We start from the raw sequence: 24,793 nt of genomic DNA, 5'->3' as shown, positions 1-24,793 counted from the left end.
GAAGGCGGTGAAACTTCAAAGAACTGCTGAACTGGGTAACGGTAAGTGGACTTATACAACCTACAAAGTAGGTTCTTGATAAAAAGTTCTGCTATTATAAGGTCCCTAGAAGACCAGAAGTATCTGCCTAGTGTCTGAAATTCATTAAATAAAGAAACAAATATTTAAAATTACGCAAAACCCTGGTTACTGACAAAAATGAAAGAAAAATATTCTTGCAGTGCTCAAGAATAGCCCTAATTTCTCTTGCTATTTAAACTTTTTTCTTTCTCTCCAGACTAAAGCATTGCTAATTACAGTAATGCAGACTTAATTCATACCAATATAAATAACACCAGGCAGGCATCAGAACTGGCATTAGGACATCATGCAATCTTTGACAAATATCCTTTCAAAGGAAATCTATAATAGCTTTTGGGTTACCCTAATTTATGAGCCATTATGCCTTTGATTGGCATCTGCAAATGGCCGATGTGTGGTTTCCATAACAAAGGAGCCTAACACATTGAAGGCAATGATGTAAACTTGCACTGTAAAGCATGGAACCATCAACAGAGCTCTCATGAAGAATATTTCAAAGTAATTAAGCCTTTAAACAAAAAACTGTTTCCCTACTCAACGTCAAATTATGTTATCTAAGTCTGAATATTTGTTATCAGGCTGCTCATAATTCACCTCAATAAAAATGACTGTTTGAATAGCAATAAATTGATATGACCAGACTAGAAAATGTGGATCTTTTGCAAAAAGGAAGTCAACCAAACAGACAACCAAATAAGAAAACATAAAGTTTCATACCTAATGGTGAAACAGCAACTACTGAAGAAATGAAACATAGCACCTTTGTGACACAGTCACATCACTTTAGTCAAGGATATGACTGCTCTCTTATGATAAGTACCCCACTTCCAAGTCAACACTATCAAAGTTTACAAGAGTTTGCAAATATTTAAGGAAACCAAATGCTAAATGGTTGGGGAGAATTTCTGTACACGTAATTGTATTATTTTGTGCTACATAGGGAAAACAATGTATTTCATTGCAACACTTAACTCTAAATGTCTGGGGAGAAACAAAAAAAAAATTCTTTCCAGTAGCACCTTAAAGACCAACTAAGTTAGTTCTTGGTATGAGCTTTCGTGTGCATGCACACTTCTTCAGATGCACACGAAATCTCATACCAAGAACTAACTTAGTTGATCTTTAAGGTGCTACTGGAAAGAATTTTTGTTTTGTTTTGACTATGGCAGACGAACACGGCTATCTATCTGTGTCTGGGGAGAAGTTATACATAAACAATTGCATCATTTCATGCTAAAAGGGGGGGGGGGAGTGAACAAAACATAATAAAAATAAACTTTCGTTTCTAAGAGGTGTTTAGTATAGATCGCAAAAGTCCCAATATTGAGATTAATAAGCTGCCACATTTCAAGGAAGACCAAGAAAACTGTAAAATTAAAGTGCAGTGCAATGTGAAAAGTCTGTGGCCAACTGGGAGTACAATGTCAATGAAGTAAGCTAAAGTCATAAAGCATGATTTCAGGGGAATGAGTCCCGTTGTTTCTCTGATTTTCCCAATAAAAAATTACAGGTCCTAGTATTTGTAAAAGAAGGAACTAAATTATGGATTAATTTTAAAAGATATAGGTATATTGAGATTAAGTGACAGAACTTAATTTCACAAGAAATTGAGAACACTTAAAATCTCTGAAAAGGTTAACATCTCATGATGAACTATAAGAAACTGGGTTATCTGCTTATACTGTTACTTTAAATATAATTCACTTCTGAGTAAGATGAACTTATGATCATAGCACATCACATGTATTCCTCTACAAAGAATCGTCCTATGGTTCCAGTATCATGAACAAGAAGAATTCAGCAAATGCCTCATGGAAAAGGTATATTGTGGATGAGAGAGAGAGAATATATTTTAAATCTTAGTCCACAGCAACTTCTACAGGCAGATACACTGTGTCCACAGCCTGTAAGCTAAACCTCAACAATGTTCTGAAATAGCTGGATGCCTCATAACCCTTTGTAATCTAATTTTAGAAATGGTAACACTGAGAAACTTGGAAGGTTCAGTGTGTCAAAATAGGGTCAGAATTTTCATCAGTGCAATTCTCAGCAATAAGTGCCAGATCCACTATACTAGCCAAGATTAAGCCACAAATTGTAGCTGACTTATTCCCAACAAATTTGGCAGCAAAGAACAAGGCCTGGGCAGCTGGCCAAAACATCCTTATCCCTTACAACCTTCTTGAGTCAAAGAAATATGCTCTGGGGGGTTCTGTAGTTGAGACTACATTCACTTATTGTGTCTACGGTTGCCGCTGGTTTGTGATAGCTTTTCTTTCACCTTTGGCCTTGATTCTCCACGCCTCACAAACTTTTCATGGACCCTCTGCAATAGGATGACATAAAAATACTAAATTACAGCTATTTAGTAGTTTAGAGTTCTCTTTTCTACATCTACTACAGTAGAGCTAAGTGGGGGGAAATCTTTTACCTTCCAAAAACACAGAGATTGACCATGAAGTCTTAGTTATTTTATTTCATTCCCAATATTAACCTTTTAAAGTATTTGATAGTATTCAATGACATTGCTTTCAGGAGTGAAGGGAATTAACATAAATTCACTGTTAAATATTTTTCAGAACAAGTTTTAGAAGTGTCAAGGCCACCATTAGGTCCTGTCCAGCCACCAGTCTCTAGCCTTTCACCGGCATTCTCTGAGTGAAATCTTGCCAAGGACTCACTACAGTAGTAGACAGGTGCAAAGCCTTACCACCCTAATCTCCCGTCTCATATCTGAATGCCTGATTCATTAGGTTTCATGTCCGCCCATGTAAATATCCCATTTCCTCACTTCAGCCTCTATTTTGACTCATTTGGACACTATGTGCACATCTACTCAGACAAACTGTGTATGCTGTTACCTACTTTGGACCTTTGCAGTAATTGTTGCTGCTTCTGTCATACTGCTTCCTCACTGTTAAGCTTGTTACCCCTGGAACTATGTTACAACACAAAAATGACTTTCACTTCTTAAATGAAGGCATCTATGTTGCATCAGGTACCACATCTCCAACCCCTAACCTATTCAGACCATAATTTCATTCTGCATTGTAACATTTTAATTAGCAAATTCAGGGGAAAAAATCAAAAGGGATTTGCACAAGGCTTCACCAGTTCATCCAAATCCATCAGTAGAGATGATGTCTGGGGCGCTAGTGATGTGTACTACTAGGATGGGATGTTAAGAACTAGCAATAATGTATCCATGGGGAACTGTGAACTAAACAGTGCCAAGGAACTTCGCCAGAGGAGCAGGTGAGAAAGGGATTGTACAAAGAAAAAAATAAATAAAGAGTTATGACTATTCTGGCATTTTGAAGAATCTCAATTTTTCTGCATTCATAAACTGAGGATGAATTTAATAAAAGAAGAAAACATATATAAAATATAATAATAATGGAGGGAATTTACAAACAGTAAATTGTATAATTTTTTCTATGTGTCATCAGTTAACAAGCACAGTACCTTTTAAACATTACTGTCTTCCCCACAGACATCAAACTGACAGTATGTACAAAAGGGATTTAAGTGAGCCTGTACGTTGCATGAAATATAAATTAAAAGTATTGTTCTGTCAGTCTTGAATCTGGGATTGTTTCTCCAGGTCTCCCAAAACACTGTCAGAAGAATAAATCAGTATTCAAATAAAGCAAACAAAGATAAGCTGAGCTGACCAACATTTGTTTTTAAATGAGTTTATATTAGTTTAGAAATTAAATACAGTAGTTGGTGAAATTACTTCAGCACACACCTAAACCACTGTCTTTCCATTTAGGCATATTCTTTTGTTTTTGAGAAACACTTTCCTTACTGGCAATTGTAATTTCTATGGGCAATTCAGCCAAAGTGAAGCATCTAAGTCCCATTGAGATAGGCACTTACTTGAATGTCTCCCATTGGAATTAAGGGGTTCTCAAAATGCTTATGTCTGACTAGATCGTATCTATAATTTTATGAAGCACTTAAGTATAACTTGATAACATTTGATTGTAAGTATCCAAATAAAATTGCTGCTTATCGGAAACAATGTATCCAAATATTGGTTACTTATCTCAGAAACCAGACACATACACTGATCCAGTTCACACATAATTATAAGGCCAAACCATGATTTTGCACTAATGTGAAAACATGTGAAGTTTGTGGCTGCTGCAATCATCCCGAATCCTATGCTAATCCTGGACTAAACCATAATTTGGTTGAGCATTATATCCAAACATGGGGTCAGCTCTGAGCTGTAACTAAGGTTTGCTCTTGGATTCCTAGTCATGGTTCGTTTGGGTTGACACACCACAAGCCTGGATTCAGACATAATGCTAAGCCATGGTTTAGTCATGGATAGGCTACAGGAGGAGCACAGGGGCCATAATCTTTGCTCCAGAAACATGAGCATTCATGATAAGCCGTGGTTTGGCTTAGTGTTATATATGAACTGGACCAATGGCATTCAAAGTCATAATGCCTTCCAGTCAATTTCACCAAATGTCAATCTTTTATTGATAGCCTACCTGGTCTCAAGTGGCACATTGCTATTAAGCACCCAGCTGTCCTGTAACTGAACAGATTCAGGAGTGGTGGCTAGATCATTCGGAGCAGGAGCTGGTGCATGGATCTGGTTCCGTCGATTAGTTAGGGAGTTCCTGTTGAGGGAGTTGGCAGAAGAGTGATGATGGGATAGAGTATGATTGTGAGGTGGTGGAAGAGGTGGTCTCAGAGTTGACTGGCTGTGATGATTTGAAGGGCCTAAAAGGGAAAAGAGAAGTAATAAATAACTATGAATTTCCCAATATTTTGGGAAACAATCAAACCTAAACACTTTAACCCAAAACTATGTTCACTTACCAAGTAAGTGTTCTTAGAACTATGTTCTAAAGGAAACAGATAAACTTCAGCTCTTTTGAAAAGATACCACTTAAGAACAGAAGCAGCTATGTGTATATGAAGAATGTTAAGCAACTCTTTCCTTTTCACATTAGCATCTGATTCTTTCTTTAATCCTGATCCACAGGTCACCAGAAAAGCATGGAAGCCACTTGCCTGACATTTAGTCTCATGCTACTCTAAGTAACAGCTTAAATAGGATATTATGTGAGTCTACCTCACATGTTTTACACATTGCCAGAGCAGTTTGGCTTGGACCAGAAGAACATGGCTCCTATACCACTCTGGCAATGCATTCATCTGACTTTAGATTGCTTCAAACCATTCTGGTCCACAGCATAATTTGAAGGCACACAATATAGTAACCTTTCTGAAACTGAGAAGGTTTTCGTCTGTTCAGTGCCTTGAAGGAAGGTTGCTAGGGAACAAAACATATACCTACTCACCTCCAAAATAGAAAAAAAGAAAGATAGGATATAAATGTTCTAAATGAATACGTAAATAAAATGTTGTACAATATTCCTACTAAAGTAACTGGAGTATTTAAAAGTACATGGTCATCTAATCAATGAGCTTAAAATCTACAGTTTTAAATAATAAAGGCAATTAGATAATTTGTAAAAAAGATACCCTACATTATGTAAGTCTTCAAAATGAATGGAAGACAAAAAAACCAAATGTAACAGGCAAGTGAAATATTAATAGCATGTTTAATAATTACACTAATTTGTAAATTTCTAGAGAACAATAATTAGTAAAAATAACATTAGCAAAATCGTAATTATACTGATGTATGTTTATTTTGAGAAACGTGAAAATACATTATGTATTTAATGAATCAAATAATTAAAGAAAATATCAGTGAGGAAAGTGTTGTAGTTAGGAACAAAGATGTTCTAAACAAAAGTTGAGGAATTTAAGTTAGTTTTTAAAAATATGAATGCAGCTAACTCACATTTTAAGTGGGAATGGTCGGAATCACCCTCTGCCTGCAAGGTTGAGGGCTATTTGTCCTACTTGGGGAAGAAGACAGGAGGGCCCTAGGACCCTGCCAGTGCCACAGCCCTAGGGCCTCCTTGCCAAGCTGGGAACAGATGCTGACCTAAGGCTCATGATGCTTTCCCAAAGCTAGGTAGGGAGTGGTGGTGGGAGTAAATAAAGTGAGAGTAGGCTTCCTCTGCTCTCCATTTATTCCTCACCCACACATGCAAAGTTGTGACCATATATGTAAAATAAGCGCAAGTTGCGAGTTACCTGTATATAAACATGTATGAACATAACTATAGGCTTCTTCAAAAATGCTGAACAGAAAACCTGTGGTTTAGAAGTACCACAAAAAAGATCATATAGTTAACTTTTGGAGTGCACATTCTAGCAATCTATGCGTGGACAAGAGCGAAAAACCGTTCTCGCAATCAAACCTAAGAAGCGTTTGCAAAACTGGCTATGGGAGTAGTTAAATTCCTTCTCTCTATGTCAAGAGCCTAAACAAAAATCACCTCTTCAAAGCTATACCCATTTAACCATTTTTCTCCACATCACGATTTCAACAAAAATCACCTTTCCAAAACTGCTTTTATCAGTGGGAGCTTCCCTAAAAATGCTACTAGAAGCTTTCAAGAAGTTGTTTTTGTTGGGATTATGGCATGGAAAGAGTTAAACTTCCCTCCTCAAACCCCCCAGTGTCCATGGCTTTTAACATAACACACTGCCTGTGCTGTGTCACCACCACTTTGTTCCATTCACATATATAATAAGGAGAATGAGCTGCAGAGACAACCACCAGAGAAGCAGGAATGGAAACCTCTATACAAATTATTTACTAAAGGTGCATACCTAAAAAGTGTTAAATATGAACATGACAAACAGATTAAAACACATATGTAAGGCAATAATCAGAACCAGGATTGTCTGAAGCTCCTTGCTGAGTGTATTCTGTGTACACTCAACTAGAATATACTAGTTTACATTGTGGGGAATGGCTCCCTTTTTCCTCTCATCTCTTCATCGGTCAGTAGAGAGCATTGTAACTATTTAGTGTGCGCTGCAAGAACAGCTGCTGCAATCTGTTCTGTATTTCCCAATATGAGGAACAGTCACCACCAGGGAAGGGCTCTAGGCTATGCTACAATAAAAGAATTACCGTGGTTCCCTAAATCATTTTCTGGACTTGACCTCTCATTGAGTAAGTAGATGAAGGAGATCAAGGCAAAGAGAGCCAGCGAAATTAGTTTTTATAGTGGGCGTAATCATATAATGTACACAGAAACTTGTCATAGAAAGAGATAATGTATATTTCAAAACAGCAACAATAATGAAAAGTTATATTGTTCCTTAAGATCTCCCCAGTCGCCAGATTCTATAGACAAATGTTGAATTATCTCCACAGCCCACCAACCACTGGAATTTGGCTTCACAGCTGAACAGCAGCTGCCAGTCATTCACACTTGTTCCTCAGGCATGCACAGCTTGCCAATGCCTACCTGGCCTGTGTCCCTGTTGTAAGGCCCCCAAACAGCATGCATGCCACCATTTTGGTCCCCCAGTAGTACAGCAGGTACCAGTCCCTTTCAATTCCCCCTGGATACACTTTATTCAGCAGCAATAGCACTTTCATATAGGAAGTGAGCTTTGGGCATTGCATTTTAGGAGATACAATATGGCCGCTGCCCAACTTTTTTTAAATCAACCTATCAATCAACAAAAGCTTTCAGTCCCAGATTTATATCTAGTAAATACATTTGAGTGGGTGAAAGAATGCAAATGCATGCATTGCACATAAATTTAGGAAACTTTTATAACATTTTTCACTTCAAATTAATTCAGCCAATATCCCCGAAATAGCTTCGACACACTGTGCACTAATTATGTATTTTATCCAAACATCCTTACAAAATTGTAGGTATACATCATGGCTCAACAATATAACGACTTGTTTTATATGGGAATAAGATAATGGAATGTGTCTTAGCTTTATTATATTAGAAAGTATAAACGAACAACAGTCATGATCCAGGAAATAACTTTAAACATTTTTGGGGGGAGGAAAGACATTAATAACATTTTTAGGGTTTTGTTTGATTGTATTAAAGTAGAAAAATTAGTTATTTACCAATTTGTTTGTACACTACTTCCCAAATATATTCATTACAAGAGCTAGCATTTAACAGTATTTCTCTTTTTATATTCAGTAGGTAGTCTTCCTAGTTTACATTTAAGAAGCTCAAAATTGGCTTAAAATCATTTTTAAAGAACATGGTGGTTACTGAATCAATAAAACGCTAACAAATAATAAACATTATTATTGCTATGTATTAACAGCACAATACTGTGTTTAACACTGTTTTAATTGTTGTCACCTGCCCTGGGACCTTACAGTGAAAGGCAGATAAACACCAATGTCACCTTAATAGATCAAATTGATGCCTCCAAAAATGCATTAAATGACACTTTCTACTTATTCTAAGACACATTCCATTATCTTATTCCCATATAAAACAAGTCGTTATATTGTTGAGCCATGATCCTTGTTAATTTTTAAGTGGTATTGCTTTTAGTTATCTGTTAGCCACTCTGAGATGCTTTGGCCTTATAAAGCAGGGTGTATATCTTCAAAAGTATAAATAATACGGTTTGCATACCACATTATTATTTACCAAAGCAATTATATTTTGGTGTATCTCTATATAAATGAGTATCTTTAGTACAAGCAAGAGAATCATCTCTATCAGACTGAGAGATTGCAATGGCACTTGGAAGAACTAGTTCAGGTATGTTGGTACAATGCATAAAACTACTGTTCAAGTCAAAAGCCGACACAGTTTTGTTTGAAAATTGCAGGTGGCTTGGTGCTGACCCTGGAAGACTACTTTCAGCAGGTCATCCCAAACAAGAGGTGTGCTATAATTTATTATTTTTGCAAGGGAAACAATAATAAACAGCACCACTATATAGAATGTGTCGTATAGCGGTCCAATCACAAAGTTAGTAAGGCATGATAAATGATTATATAGCCTCTTTCCTAGAATAAGCTGAGGTGTGGAAAGTGGAAGTTATGAACTCCCTAATCTGATGAAGCTGCATGGAGAACCTGCACAGATCAAACGCCTTCAAAAATATAGCGGTGTTAGAGGTTGTTGCCCTCTCTGTTTCCCCATGCATAGGAGGAGTGCAAGGGCCTTTCCTTTCCAAAAAGATGCATAATTTGATCTTCAAGCTTGAAATTGCAAATCAGGAATAGAAGATTAGCTGTGGAGAGTTATTTGAAGTGCATAGGGTGTTTAGAGTCTAGGCATTCACTCTACACCCTGACTACCAATTCTAGCGCAATGCTTGCAAATGAACACTGGGAATTACAGGTCTACTATCTTATTCCACATGCTGTCCTAGTTATGTTGATAATACTTCATGCCTTTTCAGCTGCCTACAGATCTCTCCTAAAGCCAAACACCATCTCTTGACTATTGTCACTCTTAATTTTCTGCACCATTTTATGCAAGAATACTGACCTACCACTTTCCCGGCATTATCAAATCACTTTGCAAGCTGAGATACTCTGGCATGTGCACTATAGACTCTTGCTAAAACCGCACTACATAGGGATTTCAAAGATAGCCTAGTTAATCTCTCACCTCAAAGCTTCACTTAAAATCCTGCTGAAATCAGGAAAAACATCTGTGAGCACAGTCAAATTGCAGAGCAATCTCTTTTCTGTATCAAAGTTCCATACCAACAGAGCCTCTGAAATGCCACATTGGCTGTAGCTTACTCATACTTACTGACAGAATGTGATGTGAGCTTTAACACCCTTCATTAAATAGCAGCAACTACAATGACCAATACATGGCTCCATTCCTAAAAATAGCTGAGGACATATAGCAAATGTTGAAAAATGAGGCAAAGGTAAGTTACGAAATATGCCAAACGCCAGTATTACTCCCAGCTAATTTGTAATCTTGTTACTTTAAGGCAAAGCATCAAAATTGCTTCAAACGTATACATCCAATTCATCAGTCCAGCTCTGGGAGCTGATAGAACAAAATACCTCGCTCATTCAAAGTAGCTGTGTGTGCCAACAGTATTTACGCTGCATATGATTTTAGCAATAAAAGTACAATGTAAATTTCCTCTCCACTATGGTAATTTGAGCAGTTCCAGATACAAAACAGAACTTCTTAAAACATGTAAAGTTTGATCCCAAAAGTAGATGCACTTAAAAACAATAAAACCAGTAATATCCTCCCTTTAACAACCTAAAAATGCTCTTCTACAAAAACCGTTTTGGCTAAAGTTCCAGTCTGTTGACATTTTTCACACAAAAAGATCATTAGCTGAGCACAGCTTGAAAATCTGATTGTTCTCTAGATGGTCCATGAGGGAGCCTGAAAATTGTCACAGTGATGTAAGAATAATTGTGTTAGAAGGTGGCTTCTTTTCCAGCGCATTCTGAAAATGAGCACTGCTGCCAAGCACATGCCATCCAAGATGAAAAATTCTGGAATCAGGTGCACAACTGTTTCCCCCTAGAACAGTACTTGAACTATACATTATGTTTTCATGTAATCAGGCTATCATACAATGGATATAACAGAAACACTATTCTTAGGTGGCTTAACAGAGTATCAACTAACTCTGAGGGCCAAACAAGAAAGTTAAATGTGGGAATGCAATAAATATGCTTATGTTTTGTAATGTAAATAGCAGCCCAGGTAGTGGTGGTGGAGGGGGAATAGTGTTAGGACTGCTCTGTTGCAGTGCAAACGAAAACCACCCCAGCTATTCCATTGATAAAGGGTTTCCTCTTCACATGCATTAAGGTTAAAATGGATGGTTTGCTGTGTTCTGCTGTGTTCCCTCTAGCTTGGCAGCCCTGCCTTTTCACACTTCTCTTAACATATGGCTGATGTGCAGGAGTATCATGGGAGCAATGATTTGATGAGTGTGCTCAGAGTGTGGCCCCTGACAAGGGTATTATGGATTGTGTAAGTATAATGTGGGAGAAGGCTGACCTGTAAACCTGGAATGCAATTGTGTATACTTTTGCTTCTATAAATATATACACCGTATATTTTGCTCTATAAGACTCACTTTTTCCCTCCTAAAAAGTAAGGGGAAATGTGTGTGCGTCTTATGGAGCGAATGCAGGCTGCGCAGCTATCCCAGAAGCCAGAACAGCAAGAGGGATTGCTGCTTTCACTGCGCAGCGATCCCTCTTGCTGTTCTGGCTTCTGGGATTCAGAATATTTTTTTTCTTGTTTTCTTCCTCCAAAAACTAGGTGTGTCTTGTGGTCTGGTGCGTCTTATAGAGCGAAAAATACGGTAATGCTTGGGAAAACAGTAGTCACTCCAGACACAAATCTCTTTTTGGAGGAAGGGCAGGATAGAAATTTAAATAAACAATAAATAATGCTCTGCAGCCCTACCCATCCCATGCACAGCCATGCTTTTTTATTCAGTGAGAATGTGTGCTCATATGCACCTTCACATACTAAAAAAATCAAAATCACTGATTCAGTTTACATGAAAGCTTGTGCAGATAGATAATTCAGATTAAAATAATAATTAATGCAAATGGAAGCACACTATGCATGCACCAGCTCCAAAAAATAACAAAATTGTCCATATTGTATTGACTTAATGAAACATGCAGCAGACAACCCATGGAAAAATAGCAAAATCTGCTCATCCTTAAGTTATGTGTCATTTTTATTGTTTTAGCGATTGTAGGGAGTCATCTGGAAGTCATTATTTTATATGGCCTATTAAAGCCATATCTTTTTTTCTCACACAAATTTTCACAAAATGGAATGTTGTACAAGGATTTGAATAAATCAACGCTATCTGAAGTATTTCGCCACCCTCTCGAGAAGAAGAGCCTATTAGTATGAAATAATCTTTTGATTACTCCGAGGATATCTACAATACCATTAAGGTCTACAAAATCCCTGCTGAAAAGTTTGTGAAAATATAAGGTGAATGTTGCTCAATAACATGAAATGGCTCCAATATTTTTCGAGAGGCATTATCATCATCTCCCAGCGCTTGGCTTCATCAAAAATTTAAATTCTTCTTGTTCCAACTTTAGCTATTACACTTGGGGCTTTAGTCATTACAAGCCCTTAGCACAGAGTTTGAACAGGATTTCAGTGCAAGGAAAATATCAATTTATTAATCAGGAGGTCTAAATAATGAATAATAATAATAATAATTTCTTAAATCTGTATGCCACGCTTCATCCGAACAGGGTGGTTCACAACATAAAAATACAGAATAAGAACACAAAAATTAATAATAAACAAACAAACCAATAAGTGCATCTTCCATAAACACATTTAAAATAATCTACAAGCCATTTAGACTTGTCTCTTGTGCAAGGAACCAGCATAGGCAAAGAAATATCTAGCTGCAACTTCACCTCATCTGAGGAGTTACAGCTCAGTGAAGTCCTATATTCTATAAACTTTACAAGGATCCTGAAGCAAGCTTTTTCTTTTTTGGTCAAAGAACCAGCCATGTAGTGAAGCATGAAGCTAAAAAGAAAATACTGTCATTGCAAAGCAATCTGATTGCTATCTCTCCCCACCCGGGCAAGTCTTTGGACCTCTTTTGTCAATTTCAAGCAGGCTACTTGGGACACTGAAGTTGTAATGTGAGAAAATATTCAGCACTTTGTAAATGATGAAACTGCTTCTACCTTTTGAGTGGGGTGGGGGATAGAAATTCAATTTAAAGATACAAGAAACAGAATTCAATGAAGTCCAACCACCTTCTAACACTGAAACTGTCCAAAAACAGCTGGGTAAGTTGAAAAGGCAAAATAGCTGCTCACAACACTGCTGAATCCAAAGGTCAAAGGCAAAATGATATCATAACTGTGCCAATTTAATGAGATACGGCACAAGAAATATTGAGATTTTGACACTTAATCCCCCCCAATGCTTCTTAAAAGGAAGAATGTTTGCTGGGATGTAGGGATATTAAACTCTAACAGCAGCAATATTTATGGAAGTTGGAAGCAACTTATACCTCTAATTATGCATGTATGTAGTTCACTTCACTGTAGCACTGGCATGTGGCTGCTCTAGTGGAATACAGCAACCTATTATAACAATGGGTAGACTACATAATACTACATAAGAGCGTAGGAATAAGAAATGAAGAAGGCAGTCATACTTGATCCAATTACATTCACAAGGGAATGGAGACAGGCAGGCAATAATTACCCAAATTGCAATTTGGCTACAATCTCTGGATTAACATCTGCACTCTTGAAGAAGTGGTAAAAGCCTTTTAATGACCACAAATCTTCAAAATCTTTACATCTCAACTAGAAAAAAGTGTTCTAACGGTTTAAATGTATCAGATAGAGGAAGATAACAATAGTTGATGAGGTTTTTGTGTGTTGGCTGTGCTTTAGTGCTTTGTACTCAAGAGTAAGAAAAGCGGAATTACATAAGAAATTAAATTTTTGGTGCTATTATTTAATCATAGTTCAACAGGAAATTGCCCACTAAAAAAAGACAAGAACACAAATCACGAGGGACAGAATAACGCGTTATGGTTTCCATTTGGATCTTCCTGAATACACCCTTCCCCAGGGCAGGAATCCCTACCTGCACAAGCACTAGAAACAGTGATTGGGAAAGCTCAGCACTCCAACCAGCCAGCAACACTGAGCAGACACACAATGTGATATACAAGGTCAATTGGAGTATGTGCTTTTAAACTAAGGGGCAGGTGAAAATAATCACACCCTCTCGTAGGAAAACATTTTTAGCACCATTCAAGAAGTGACTGTAACCAATACTCCACCTCTAAGATAAATAAAAAATGTTATTTTTAATAAATAATATTGATGATACTCCTTAAAAACATCCAACTTTGAATAGTAATATATAGGCAGAATTGCCAAATCAAGACAGGATTTAATCTAAACCAGGGTTCACTAGGGAGCAACCCCAAGACATGTTTTCAGTGCCAGGCTCAGCTCAACATGTGAAGTAATGATGCCACTTCATGTGAAATTTCAATAGATGATATTATGGGGCACTGGCAGAAGCCTTGTGTCTTCCATAATGCTTAATTAAGCCCAGAATGAAGCCTTGCAAGACAGATGTGTATTGCACAGGTTGGCACAGCCCCAAAAGAGCCTCTGCAGTTGTACAAATTCCACAGGTGCTTATAGTCATCACAGATATTCTGAATTGAAGCTGTAGTGCATTGCCAATCACATGAGGCAGTTTTGTACCAAAGATACTGGAGGCTTAAAGTCCCTAGATGCCAATATATATAATTTACCATGAAAACCTATAAGCTGTCTCCTCCCCTGCCCCAACCATCTCAACTAAAAACAGAATTAGAAAAATAAAACAGATTGCTCTCTACAGAGGTTCTCTGTCTGGAGTTGTTGCAGGGTGCAGGTCAAATGGTAAAATGTCAACACACTTGAGGGGAAGTGTGGTGATGTAGATGTACCCGGGATATCAATGGTCTGACTAAGGTATAAGGCAGCTTCCTAAGCTGCTCCTGTGTCAGGAAGGAAGAACTAGGTTAATGTCAAAAATCCCCATTTTGAAGGGAAATAATGTTGCTGGCAGCAATTGAGAAAAGGTCATGGGATATAGGATAGGAGGGATCTTTACACAGCAGGGCAAAATACTGATGTAGACTATTATTAATCTTGAAGGCAGGGGGGGGGAACATATTCCACCATCAAAATCTCTAAACAAGGTAATTCTTAATCTCGTCAGGTACGCAGGTGTGTGAATTTCTGTCTTGAAGCGTTTTTTAACTAACCTTCCAGTTAAACTACGCTGCAGAGCACAATGAACATTGACATGAATGTTAATTACTACCACTTAGAAACACTGTAGATGTTTGACTAATCTGTGCTATAAAACGAATTGAATATTTACTGCCATACATTTGCCTGAAAAATAAGAGAACAACATGTTGCGGAATGTAACTGCTTTATAAACATCAGAATGTTTTACTCTTTCCACCACACATCCAAAGGATTGTTTTACTTTATATAATATCTCCTCTCATTCATAGTCACCTCTTATCATAAGCAAAGCTAAAAGTAATAATGTTCTACTCTCAGCAGTGCGTTGTTACAAGATAGAAGTTCTCAAAATCATGTTTCACAAGGATTCTGATTACATTATTGTGCAAGTAATTACTATTTATCAGATTTGCCTAAAACATTTAAATGCAATTAAGTGTTTTGAAAACTTAAAATGATTCTTCTGCATTGGTATCGGCAAAGTTATTACAACAGTGGCCACTTGCACAATGCCAAAGAAAGTGCATAGATAAAAAAGAAGACAAAGGGGGGCACTGGTTTGCTTTAATTTTACATGTTATAATCCATATGTATATATGAAGATTTAGAAATTATTACTGTAATTTAAACAGAAATGCAACATATTTCACCATAGTAGGCAAACCTGTGACCATGACCTGCTCAGGCCCCTGTTCTCCCTTTGTATGGCCCTTTATTTTTCAGCTGGACTTGGAATCAGATAGCACTTCAAATTAATGGCATCTTCAAACAGAGGGCTGTCATCTGTAAATCAGCACACATGGCCATCCTATATGACTGAGGGATCACCCGCACTTTCACCATAAATAGTCAGTAGTGTGTTTCCTCTTCTGAGTGCATATTCCTAAAGCAACAGTCATGCACTCAGAAAAAGATGCTCCCAACAAGTCCCGTTCAGACATTCAAAGCATCTACAGTGAACGTGTATTGGAGAAGGAGAACTAAGATAGCTGCCCAGCTAATGCCCCATGTATTCACTAGACTTTCTGCGCACCACATCACCACATATGCAAACTGTGTGCATCTAGGTTGATCTATATGATCAAGTACCTGTTTTTCCACGGCTTCTTACAGCTTTTACAGAACTAGCATGCATATAATTTGTATGCGTGTGGGGATCGTGCAAACAGTCTAATTAATCTATGTGATATGGAGCTGGGGCCTGCCACCATGATCCTGCACTCCTTGCACACTGATCATGTGCGTTCTGAACATCAGAAGAGCCATATGACTTTGGTTGGTCATACTGAATTGGTGGATATACTTGACAAGGTTAAATCTTTGGTCCCTGAATGCACCACATACACTGTAGTTGTGGAATTTTTGTTTGTTTGTTTCTGTCTTGTTGGCATCCATCTGTCTTGAGAGACAATGGAGTGGGCCTCCAGGGGAGAAGCCAAACTATTGTGTTAGCAGCACCAAAGTGACCTCCATGGGGCACAAGTCTGCCCAGTGTGCATGGAGGTCCTGGGCTGCCCAGACAAGACGCCCCTCTTGGCCTTGCTGATGTGGTCCAAAGGAAAGCATATTTGGTACCAGCAAGGAGGCGCACAAGGGTATTCAACTGCATTAGGGACTCTGCTCTGGATTTGTGTAAGTTAGCGTTTGTTATCCCAAAGATGTCCTGTAGGGAAGCAGAGGTTTAAGTTCAGAGTTGTCCTACTAGATGGGCTACCTTCCAAAATCAATCTGCCCCTCATTTCCCTCTATGGTCAATGCCTTCTTGACCATTGGGCCCACTATTGGTCTCGTCTGCTCATGCAGGGGAAATGCCTAACTCACCATGAGTTTTAACCCATCAGCTACCCTCACCTGGTTTAGCCAGTCAGTTGAAACCATTTCTTGGGGCGTGGCTGCTGTCGCATGCTGACAGCTTCTAGAAGCCACAGGTGAGAACTGAGTGCAGGGTGGGGACCAAAAGTGGACAAGCTACCCCAGAAGGAGCATGATGTATCCCCCAATGGAGGTACTACCCCACCCCTAACACCCCATACAAGGCAATTGAAGGTGTGATAAAGATCAATTCTTGAAGTGAGGATGTTCTTCTTTCCCAACTATGTTAGACTGGCCTTACAGAGTACAGAAGACAGGAGTACCACTCTACTTACTCTATTTAAAAATAAATCAAAGATCAACCCTATTCTAATACAGATCCAATTCTAACAAAAGAAAACTAAAAAGAAAAAGACACTTTTCAAATCAAAACATGTGAGCATAAAGAAATGAACAGTTGCTTTCCCTAAGGATCTATCTGAGCATATTGCTGAGTCTTGTATTTCTGTATTAAAACTTTCCCTGAAATTATTAATTGCTTAGACTTTGCGGCTTCAGATCTTTCTTTCAGTGCATCTGAATCAATGGGGAAAATGGCTCTGCCTGAAGGTGCTTCCAGCTCTCATTCAGGAAATAATCATTTTCCTCTAGTTTCTCACAGCTAGAATGGAAAGAGCACTATGGGTGGGGAACTAACAGTCCTAGGCTATGATAAGAGTGACCTTTATACTATTTTTCTGCATGGTTACTTACAACACTAGGAAGCAGCTCTGTGTTACTGCTCTTGAGTCTATACTTTTCCTCAGATGATATTCCCCAGAGCTATAATGGGAAGATAGCTATGACTCTTATCCTGCCTTTGGTGTGGGACTCAGAGGCAGAGATGATTTGGAGGAGACAAAGGGACTCTCTAGACATGAAGAAGAATATATCTTGCATTTGTTTGTATATGTGGGCATGCATGCATGCTTCACGCACCTTGAATTCATACTCTTATTTCCCTCACCCCTCCAGAACGGAATAAAAGCAGCACTGGGAGTCCAATTTTTCAAACAAGGCTGTGTACACACTCCTGATTATTCTGCAAGTGGTTTACACACAGTGTTAGCCACAATCCATAGCTACAGACAATCCTATATCTATGTTGTTTCTTATTGTGCTGTTTCTTATTGTGTTGTTTCTTCCTAGGGGAAGAAACACCAGGAATTGTGCTTCCTTTCCCCCAGCAAAACATGTTTCCTGGCAAATATCCTCATATTAATCTGTGGAAACTTTCTCAGTGCTGGGCATTCCACCTTCACCATCAAGCCAATCTGAGGCAGCCTCATTAGAGTGCATACCTCAGAAGCAAAAAATACTGTTCCTTTATCTGAGGACTCGTGGTGCATGCACATCTCTGCAGGAGTATTCCAGCAATCAATAAGCTTCAGACCATCAATGGATCAACACTTCACGTTACCTTTTTCTGGTATAGACCTTGCTCGTTAGCTTTTGAGCAAAACTGGATGCAGCAAATAGTTGCTGGTGTGTTTACCTTGACAGCCCCCACCCCCATTAAACTAAGGTTTGGACAAGGTGATTGGTGTGAAATGGTGCAGGCAAAGCCCTCTTCCCACAGCTATTTTTCTGCCCACCCCCCACAGCTATATCTTTTTCCTCCTGTGGAGAAAAGGATTCTGAGAGGACCGACAGACAAGGAAGGCAATCAGACTCACTTCCTGTTCCACTCCAGTATTTAGGGCTGTTTTTCATTTAAAAAACCAGGCAACCCATCCATCACTGGTGTAAGCAAACAGATTCATGACTCTGTGCTATGTTTGCTTTGGCCATCAGTCTTGCCTGCAGCTCCAACCATGAACTGTCCCAAGCCTTCCTGCCAAACTAACAACAAACCATAGTTACTGCAAGCTGTTTCAGTCAATTTCAAACTATGGTTTTAGATTATGGCTTGTTGGCCACAACCAAACATAGTTAATGATCCTCAAAAAGCCAAATAAGCAAACTACCATTTAGTGTTCTGTTTGAACCAGGCCTTTGTCTCACTACCCCCAACCCAAACCACTATCCAATATTTCAACATTTTAAAGTCCAGGGTATAGACCCACCCCCTCTCTCCCCCCAAAACACTTATGAATCTGGAAGTGTCACCTCTCAAACATACATGCCACAGTAGTATTACTTGTTTAAACATGCTATCCTAAAAGTTACCATTTTCCTTTTGGGGGGCAGGGGGGGATTATATAACCTTCTACAGTGGACTGAGCTGAAAAGATAATGTGATCCTGTAGGACATACAAGGCATTTACTTGAAGAAAAGAATGCTCTGGCTGATGACAGCTTTTCAAAATTGCATATAACGAAGGATAAGTACTAGAAATTGGGTTGAATTACTTTTTAAAATAAAAAAGTCTAATTTGCACATGAGGGAACTGAGATACAGAAGCCAAAACTATTCTTTATGGAACAAGGGAGAAAATCAGCTACAAAGCAAACGGAGCTAAAAAAAAATCCACAAAGAATAAAATCCTAGCTCCACATCTGTGTCGGATTCCTAAAGGCATGTGTACAATGGCTTCTATATTTCAATTTGTTTACATGTTTTTATAAAAGCTCTAGGAAACATCCTCAAAGACTGCCTCACAAAGAAAAGCACAAACATGAATTAGCAAGTGGTGTCTGTGTGCATGTGTGTGTGTTGGTTATCCACTGAGAGTATGTAAATCCAAAGATGTCCTATTAATTGCAATAAGAATATTAAGCAAGCAAGCAGACGGTTTGTTTGCAACTTGCATTTTGTACAAGGAAGCCCATAGTTTCTAGCAGAATTTTTTGTCAAGCTTTGTAGTATATTCTAAAATTAAGTATGGCTTCAGACATGTACATGTTCTTTCCTACACACAGAAATCAAAATCCGACTGCATATCCCACATATATCTAAGGAATGAATTATGTACATGGACAGCAATTTATAGCTGCATATGGGATTATGCACTTACATAAATAAAACAGTACAGTGGTGCCCCGCAAGACGAATGCCTCGCAAGACGGAAAACCCGCAAGATGAAAGGGTTTTCCGTTCGCGAGTTGCTTCGCAAGACGAATTTCCCTATGGGCTTGCTTCGCAAGAAGGAAGCCCATAGGGAAATCTCCGGGGACCTCTTTTAAATGCTGGCGGTGGGGAGCAAAGCCTTTCCCCCCCCTCCGGCCTTCAGAAGAGGTCCAGGAAGGCCGACGGGGGCTGAAAGGCTTTGCTCCCCACTGCCAGCATTTTAAAAGCGGTCCGGGATAGCAGGGAAGCACTTCCCGCTATCCCGGACGGCTTTTGAAGGCAGGCGGGGGGGGGGAGCAAAGACTTTCGCCCCCCGCCGGCCTTCAGAAGAGGTCCTGGACCTCTTCTGAAGGCCGGCGGGGGGCAAAAGTCTTTGCTCCCCCCTGCCTGCCTGCCTTCCCGGGAGAGTGGAGAAACGCAGCGCGTTTCTCCGCTATCCCGGACGGCTTTTGAAGGCAGGCGGGGGGGAGCAAAGACTTTCGCCCCCCGCTGGCCTTCAGAAGAGGTCCTGGACCTCTTCTGAAGGCTGGCGGGGGGCGAAAGTCTTTGCTCCCCCCCGCCTGCCTTCCCGGGGGCTTTAAAATCGCCCCGGGACAGCGGAGAAGTCCTCCGCTGCCTGGGGCGATCTTAAAATGCTGGCGGGTGGCAGCGAAGCCTTCGCTGCCGCCCGCCAGCATTTTAAAAAAGCCTGGGACAGCGGAGGACTTCTCCGCTGTCCGGGGCGATCTTAAAATGCTGGCGGGTAGCAGCGAAGCCTTTGCTGCCACCCGCCAGCATTTTAAAAAACCCCGGGACAGCGGAGAAGTCCTCTGCTGTCCCGGGGTTTTTTAAAATGCTGGGGGTGGGAAGAAAAGCCCTTGTCCCCCCCCCCAGCCTTCAGAAGAGGTCGGGGGACAGACTGTCCCCGGACCTGGTCTGAAGGCGGTTTCCATAGGAACGCATTGATTGATTTTCAATGCATTCCTATGGGAAACTGTGCTTCGCAAGACGAAAAACTTGCAAGACGAAAAAACTTGTGGAACGAATTAATTTCGCCTTGCGAGGCACCACTGTAATGTGGCAACTGGCTAGCAAGAGTAATACATGAATATTGTTTGTAGATTCTAGAGAATTGTGATGTTGCTTCTTTTAGTTTTGGAGAGAAAAACCAACCACCACTTTTATAGTGAAGTAGAAGAGAAAAAAAGTAATTAGAAGGTGATTTTTCAAGATTGTTTCCCCATCCTACCTGCACTCCTTCATCTGAGACCAAATTTGTTCTATATTCTTGTTTTATTTATTTTAAAAATTATATATTGCTCTTTGTCCGAAGACCTGAGAGGAGCTTACCAACAGCAAAATGTTAGCTCTGCAAGAGTAATGTTCTCCTAAACAAGTTCTGGGACCAGAATAGTACTACATCAATAAGTCTGGCATTACTTTATCTCTGAGAACATACTGCAATGCTATCTTATAATGTGGCTATGGCAAACCACAGCACAGTACCTAAAGTGGAAACATTTATGCATCTAACAGTTCAATCCTATGGATATCTACTCAAAGTCGACTCTAAATGCATTTAAGATTTCAGTCTGAATCATTCACTGTATAATCAGCTACGTTTTTCTTTTTTTTAAAAAAAACCCTTTTATTTAACCCAATCCTATTCTGATCGGAACTACTATTACTGCAAAACTGGCAGACCACACAAACAATTTTAGAAGTATATGAAAAGAAAGTTCAGTAAGAATCCAGTTATCTGTATCTCCGTTTTGATCCAACAATGAATCAGAGCCTGCCTTTGAAAAATTCAAACCAAAACATAAAAGATAGTGCTCAATTTCAGTTTGAAATACAGGGAGAGGGCAGGCACAATGGGTTCCCTACAGTTATTCCGTTCTACCTCCTATTCCACCAGTGTGCTAACGTATGTGGTGGGTGATATAAAAAGTCATTCAGAGATTATTCATTTACAATTATTATTCAATGGAAATGTAGAATGTTGAGCCACCAGGGGTGACACCCAATTTAAAAAATCTTAGCCAAGAAATCGTGTGTTTTAGTTGATTCATCAATTATTCAAACAATAAAGGTTGCAATTCTATGGACATTTACATGAAAGTAAGCATAACTGTAAGAACATAAGAACCACCATGCTGGATCAGACCCATAAGCCTGTCTAGTTGCTCATGTCTCCTAGCAACTGGTATCTTTGATACTGAAGATAACATATTGGCATTATGACTAATAGTCATTGATCCTCCATTAATCTGTTTAATCTCTTTTAAAAGTCCTCCAAATTGATAGCGTTCACTACACCTAGTAATAGCAATTTCTATAGTTTAGTTAGGTTTTGTAGACTTATTTCTTTCCAGAATCTTACACCGTTCAATGTCATTGGATGACACCATGTTTTGACTTGTTGGAATGCTATTGCTCTGGCTCTGCCCATCACATGAGCCACTCCTGGTTTTAGAACAAGTAACTTGCAGCTCATGAGCATTTAACTTGTGCACATTCAACTTTACATGGTTGGCAAAAAAATAAATAAAAAATAAAATAAAATGGAGGCAGAAAGGAGGTGGGTGTCTGAAAAAAAGACATTGGCAATCCCACTGACCCCAATGTGTTCTGGCTATGCACAATTTTGGCATTATGCACTATCTCTGGAGTATCCCGAGTGTAATTGGAGAGTCGCCTATATTATGAGAGGGAGAAAACCATATCCCATGCCAGCCATCATTTTATGCACCTCTATCACATCCCCCTTTACTCACTTTCCTCCTAAACTAATAAGCCCTCAAACATCATAAGCTTTCCTCAAAAAGGAGATGCTCCACCCCATTGATTATATTTGTCTCTTTTTCAGTACGTTTTCTAGTTTGACAATATTCTTTGTGTATACATGCATTATACAAAATTTTATAATCCACCATTCACTACTAGGTCCCAGATTGGCTACAAATCAGAATAGCAATCTAAAGCAATATTTAAATATACAACTACAACTGGAATTCCTTTTGAATTCCATTCTGTCACTTGAGGCAAAAAAGGCCTCAGTGGTGCAAGAGAGCTTCAAATATTTATTTATTGTGCTTCAAATAGTTGTTGTTGTTTGAATTTATATAACCCCCTATGCTCAGAGGTCTCAGGGGATATAAATCCACAAAATGCACAATCAAAATAAACAACAACAACCCAATAACCCCCCCCCCCAAAAAAAACCCCCACAATTTATAAGGACATAAGATGTCAATTAAGTCAACAAAGGCCTGGTTAAGAAGGAACGTTTTTGCCTGGTGCCTAAAGGTGTATAATGAAGGTGCAAGGTGAACTTCCCTGGTGAGAGCATTCCACAGACAGGAATCCACTGCAGAAAAGGCCCGTTCTTGTGTTACCGCCTTCTGAACCTCTTGAAGAGGAGGCACACGAGAAAGAGCCTCAGAAGATGATCTCAGGGTCAGGACTGGTTCATATGGAAAGAGGCAGTCCTTGAGGTATTGCGGTTCTGAGCCATTTAAGGCTTTATATGTCAAAACCAGAGACCAAATTGCAAACATGTGCTGGATTATGGAGAAAGCTAGAGAGTTCCAGAAAGACATCTACTTCTTCTTCATTGACTATGCAAAAGCCTTTGACTGTGTCGACCACAGCAAACTATGGCAAGTTCTTAAAGAAATGGGAGTGCCTGATCTCCCCATCTGTCTCCTGAGAAATCTCTATGTGGGACAAGAAGCTACAGTTAGAACTGGATATGGAACAACGGATTGGTTCAAAATTGGGAAAGGAGTACAACAAGGCTGTATAATGTCTCCCTGCTTATTTAACTTATACGCAGAATTCATCATGCGAAAGGCTGGATCCCTAGCTGGAATTAAGATCACCGAAAGAATTAAAGAACCTTTTATTGAGGGTGAAAGAGGAGAGCGCAAAATATGGTCTGAAGCTCAACATCAAAAAAACGAAGATCATGGCCACTGGTCCCATCACCTCCTGGCAAATAGAAGGGGAAGAAATGGAGGCAGTGAGAGATTTTACTTTCTTGGGTTCCATGATCACTGCAGATGGTGACAGCAGCCACGAAATTAAAAGACACCTGCTTCTTGGGAGAAAAGCAATGACAAACCTAGACAGCATCTTAAAAAGTAGAGACATCACCTTGCCGACAAAGGTCCGTATAGTAAAAGCTATGGTTTTCCCAGTAGTGATGTATGGAAGTGAAAGCTGGACCATAAAGAAGGCTGATCACCAAAGAATTGATGCTTTTGAATTATGGTCTGGAGGAGACTCTTGAGAGTCCCATGGACTGCAAGAAGATCAAACCTATCCATTCTTAAGGAAATTAGCCCTGAGTGCTCACTGGAAGGACAGATCGTGAAGCTGAGGCTCCAATACTTGGCCACCTCATGAGAAGAAAAGACTCCCTGGAGAAGACCCTGATGCTGGGAAAGATGGAGGGCACAAGAGGACGAGATGGTTGGACAGTGTTCTCGAAGCTACCAGCATGAGTTTGACCAAACTGCGGGAGGCAGTGGAAGACAGGAGTGCCTGGCGTGCTCTGGTCCATGGGGTCACGAAGGGTCGGACACGACTAAACGACTAAACAACAACAACAATGTCAAAACCAGCACTTTGAATTGGGCCCGGAAACTGGTAGCCAGTGCAGCTGGACCAGGATCAGTGTAATATGCTCAAACTGTCTTGCTCTGGTGAGCAACCTGGCCGTCTTGCTCTGGTGAGAAACAATGCAGGAACTTTCACATCATGTCATGTTTCACTCACACGCATATTTTAAATGATCACATTTAAAATACTGCAGCTCTCTCTGTGTTTTTGAGCAATTTCCATTGTAACTTCTTTACTGCATGTGGCCATTGACAGCTTTTCAGGAAGGGGAGATGAGGGAGATGATTGGATTTGTTTCTGTTTGTTATAACATTTTTTTTCCGGGGGGCGGGGGGAGAGATGTCTTGCTGCCTGAGGTTCTGTGTCATTCACACACAATGATTTTAAGTATTTTGTTTTGTTTCTTGCCCTGAAGAAGTGCAGACTTGTAGTGCTAGTGTAGTTTATTAGAAAGAGGTTCCACAATTGCTGGAGTTTGTATATGGAATTCTGTCTCCATCTGCACCCAATACATCTAAGTCTACCATCACTTCCTTTGGGCTTCTTCTTTCAAAAACACATGATAATCACAGACAGTCAAA

The 24,793-nt window shown here is 39.5% G+C and overlaps 1 protein-coding gene across 20 annotated transcripts in view; it reads right to left on the bottom strand.

Annotated features, from left to right (window-relative positions):
- TENM2 (teneurin transmembrane protein 2) overlaps positions 1–24,793 on the bottom strand; it is a 704,879-nt gene that overhangs the window by 205,927 nt on the left and 474,159 nt on the right. For all 20 annotated transcript variants that reach the window (XM_081899086.1, XM_081899100.1, XM_081899097.1 and 17 more), the window contains one exon: positions 4,590–4,824. In XM_081899086.1, coding sequence (XP_081755212.1) covers positions 4,590–4,824 — 235 coding nt within the window. The remainder of the gene's footprint in view (positions 1–4,589; positions 4,825–24,793) is intronic.

The sequence above is a fragment of the Podarcis melisellensis genome, assembly GCF_964234715.1.
Source record: "Podarcis melisellensis genome assembly, chromosome: 2".
Classification (NCBI taxonomy): domain Eukaryota; kingdom Metazoa; phylum Chordata; class Lepidosauria; order Squamata; family Lacertidae; genus Podarcis; species Podarcis melisellensis.
This window is presented reverse-complemented; position numbering and strand designations above follow the sequence as displayed.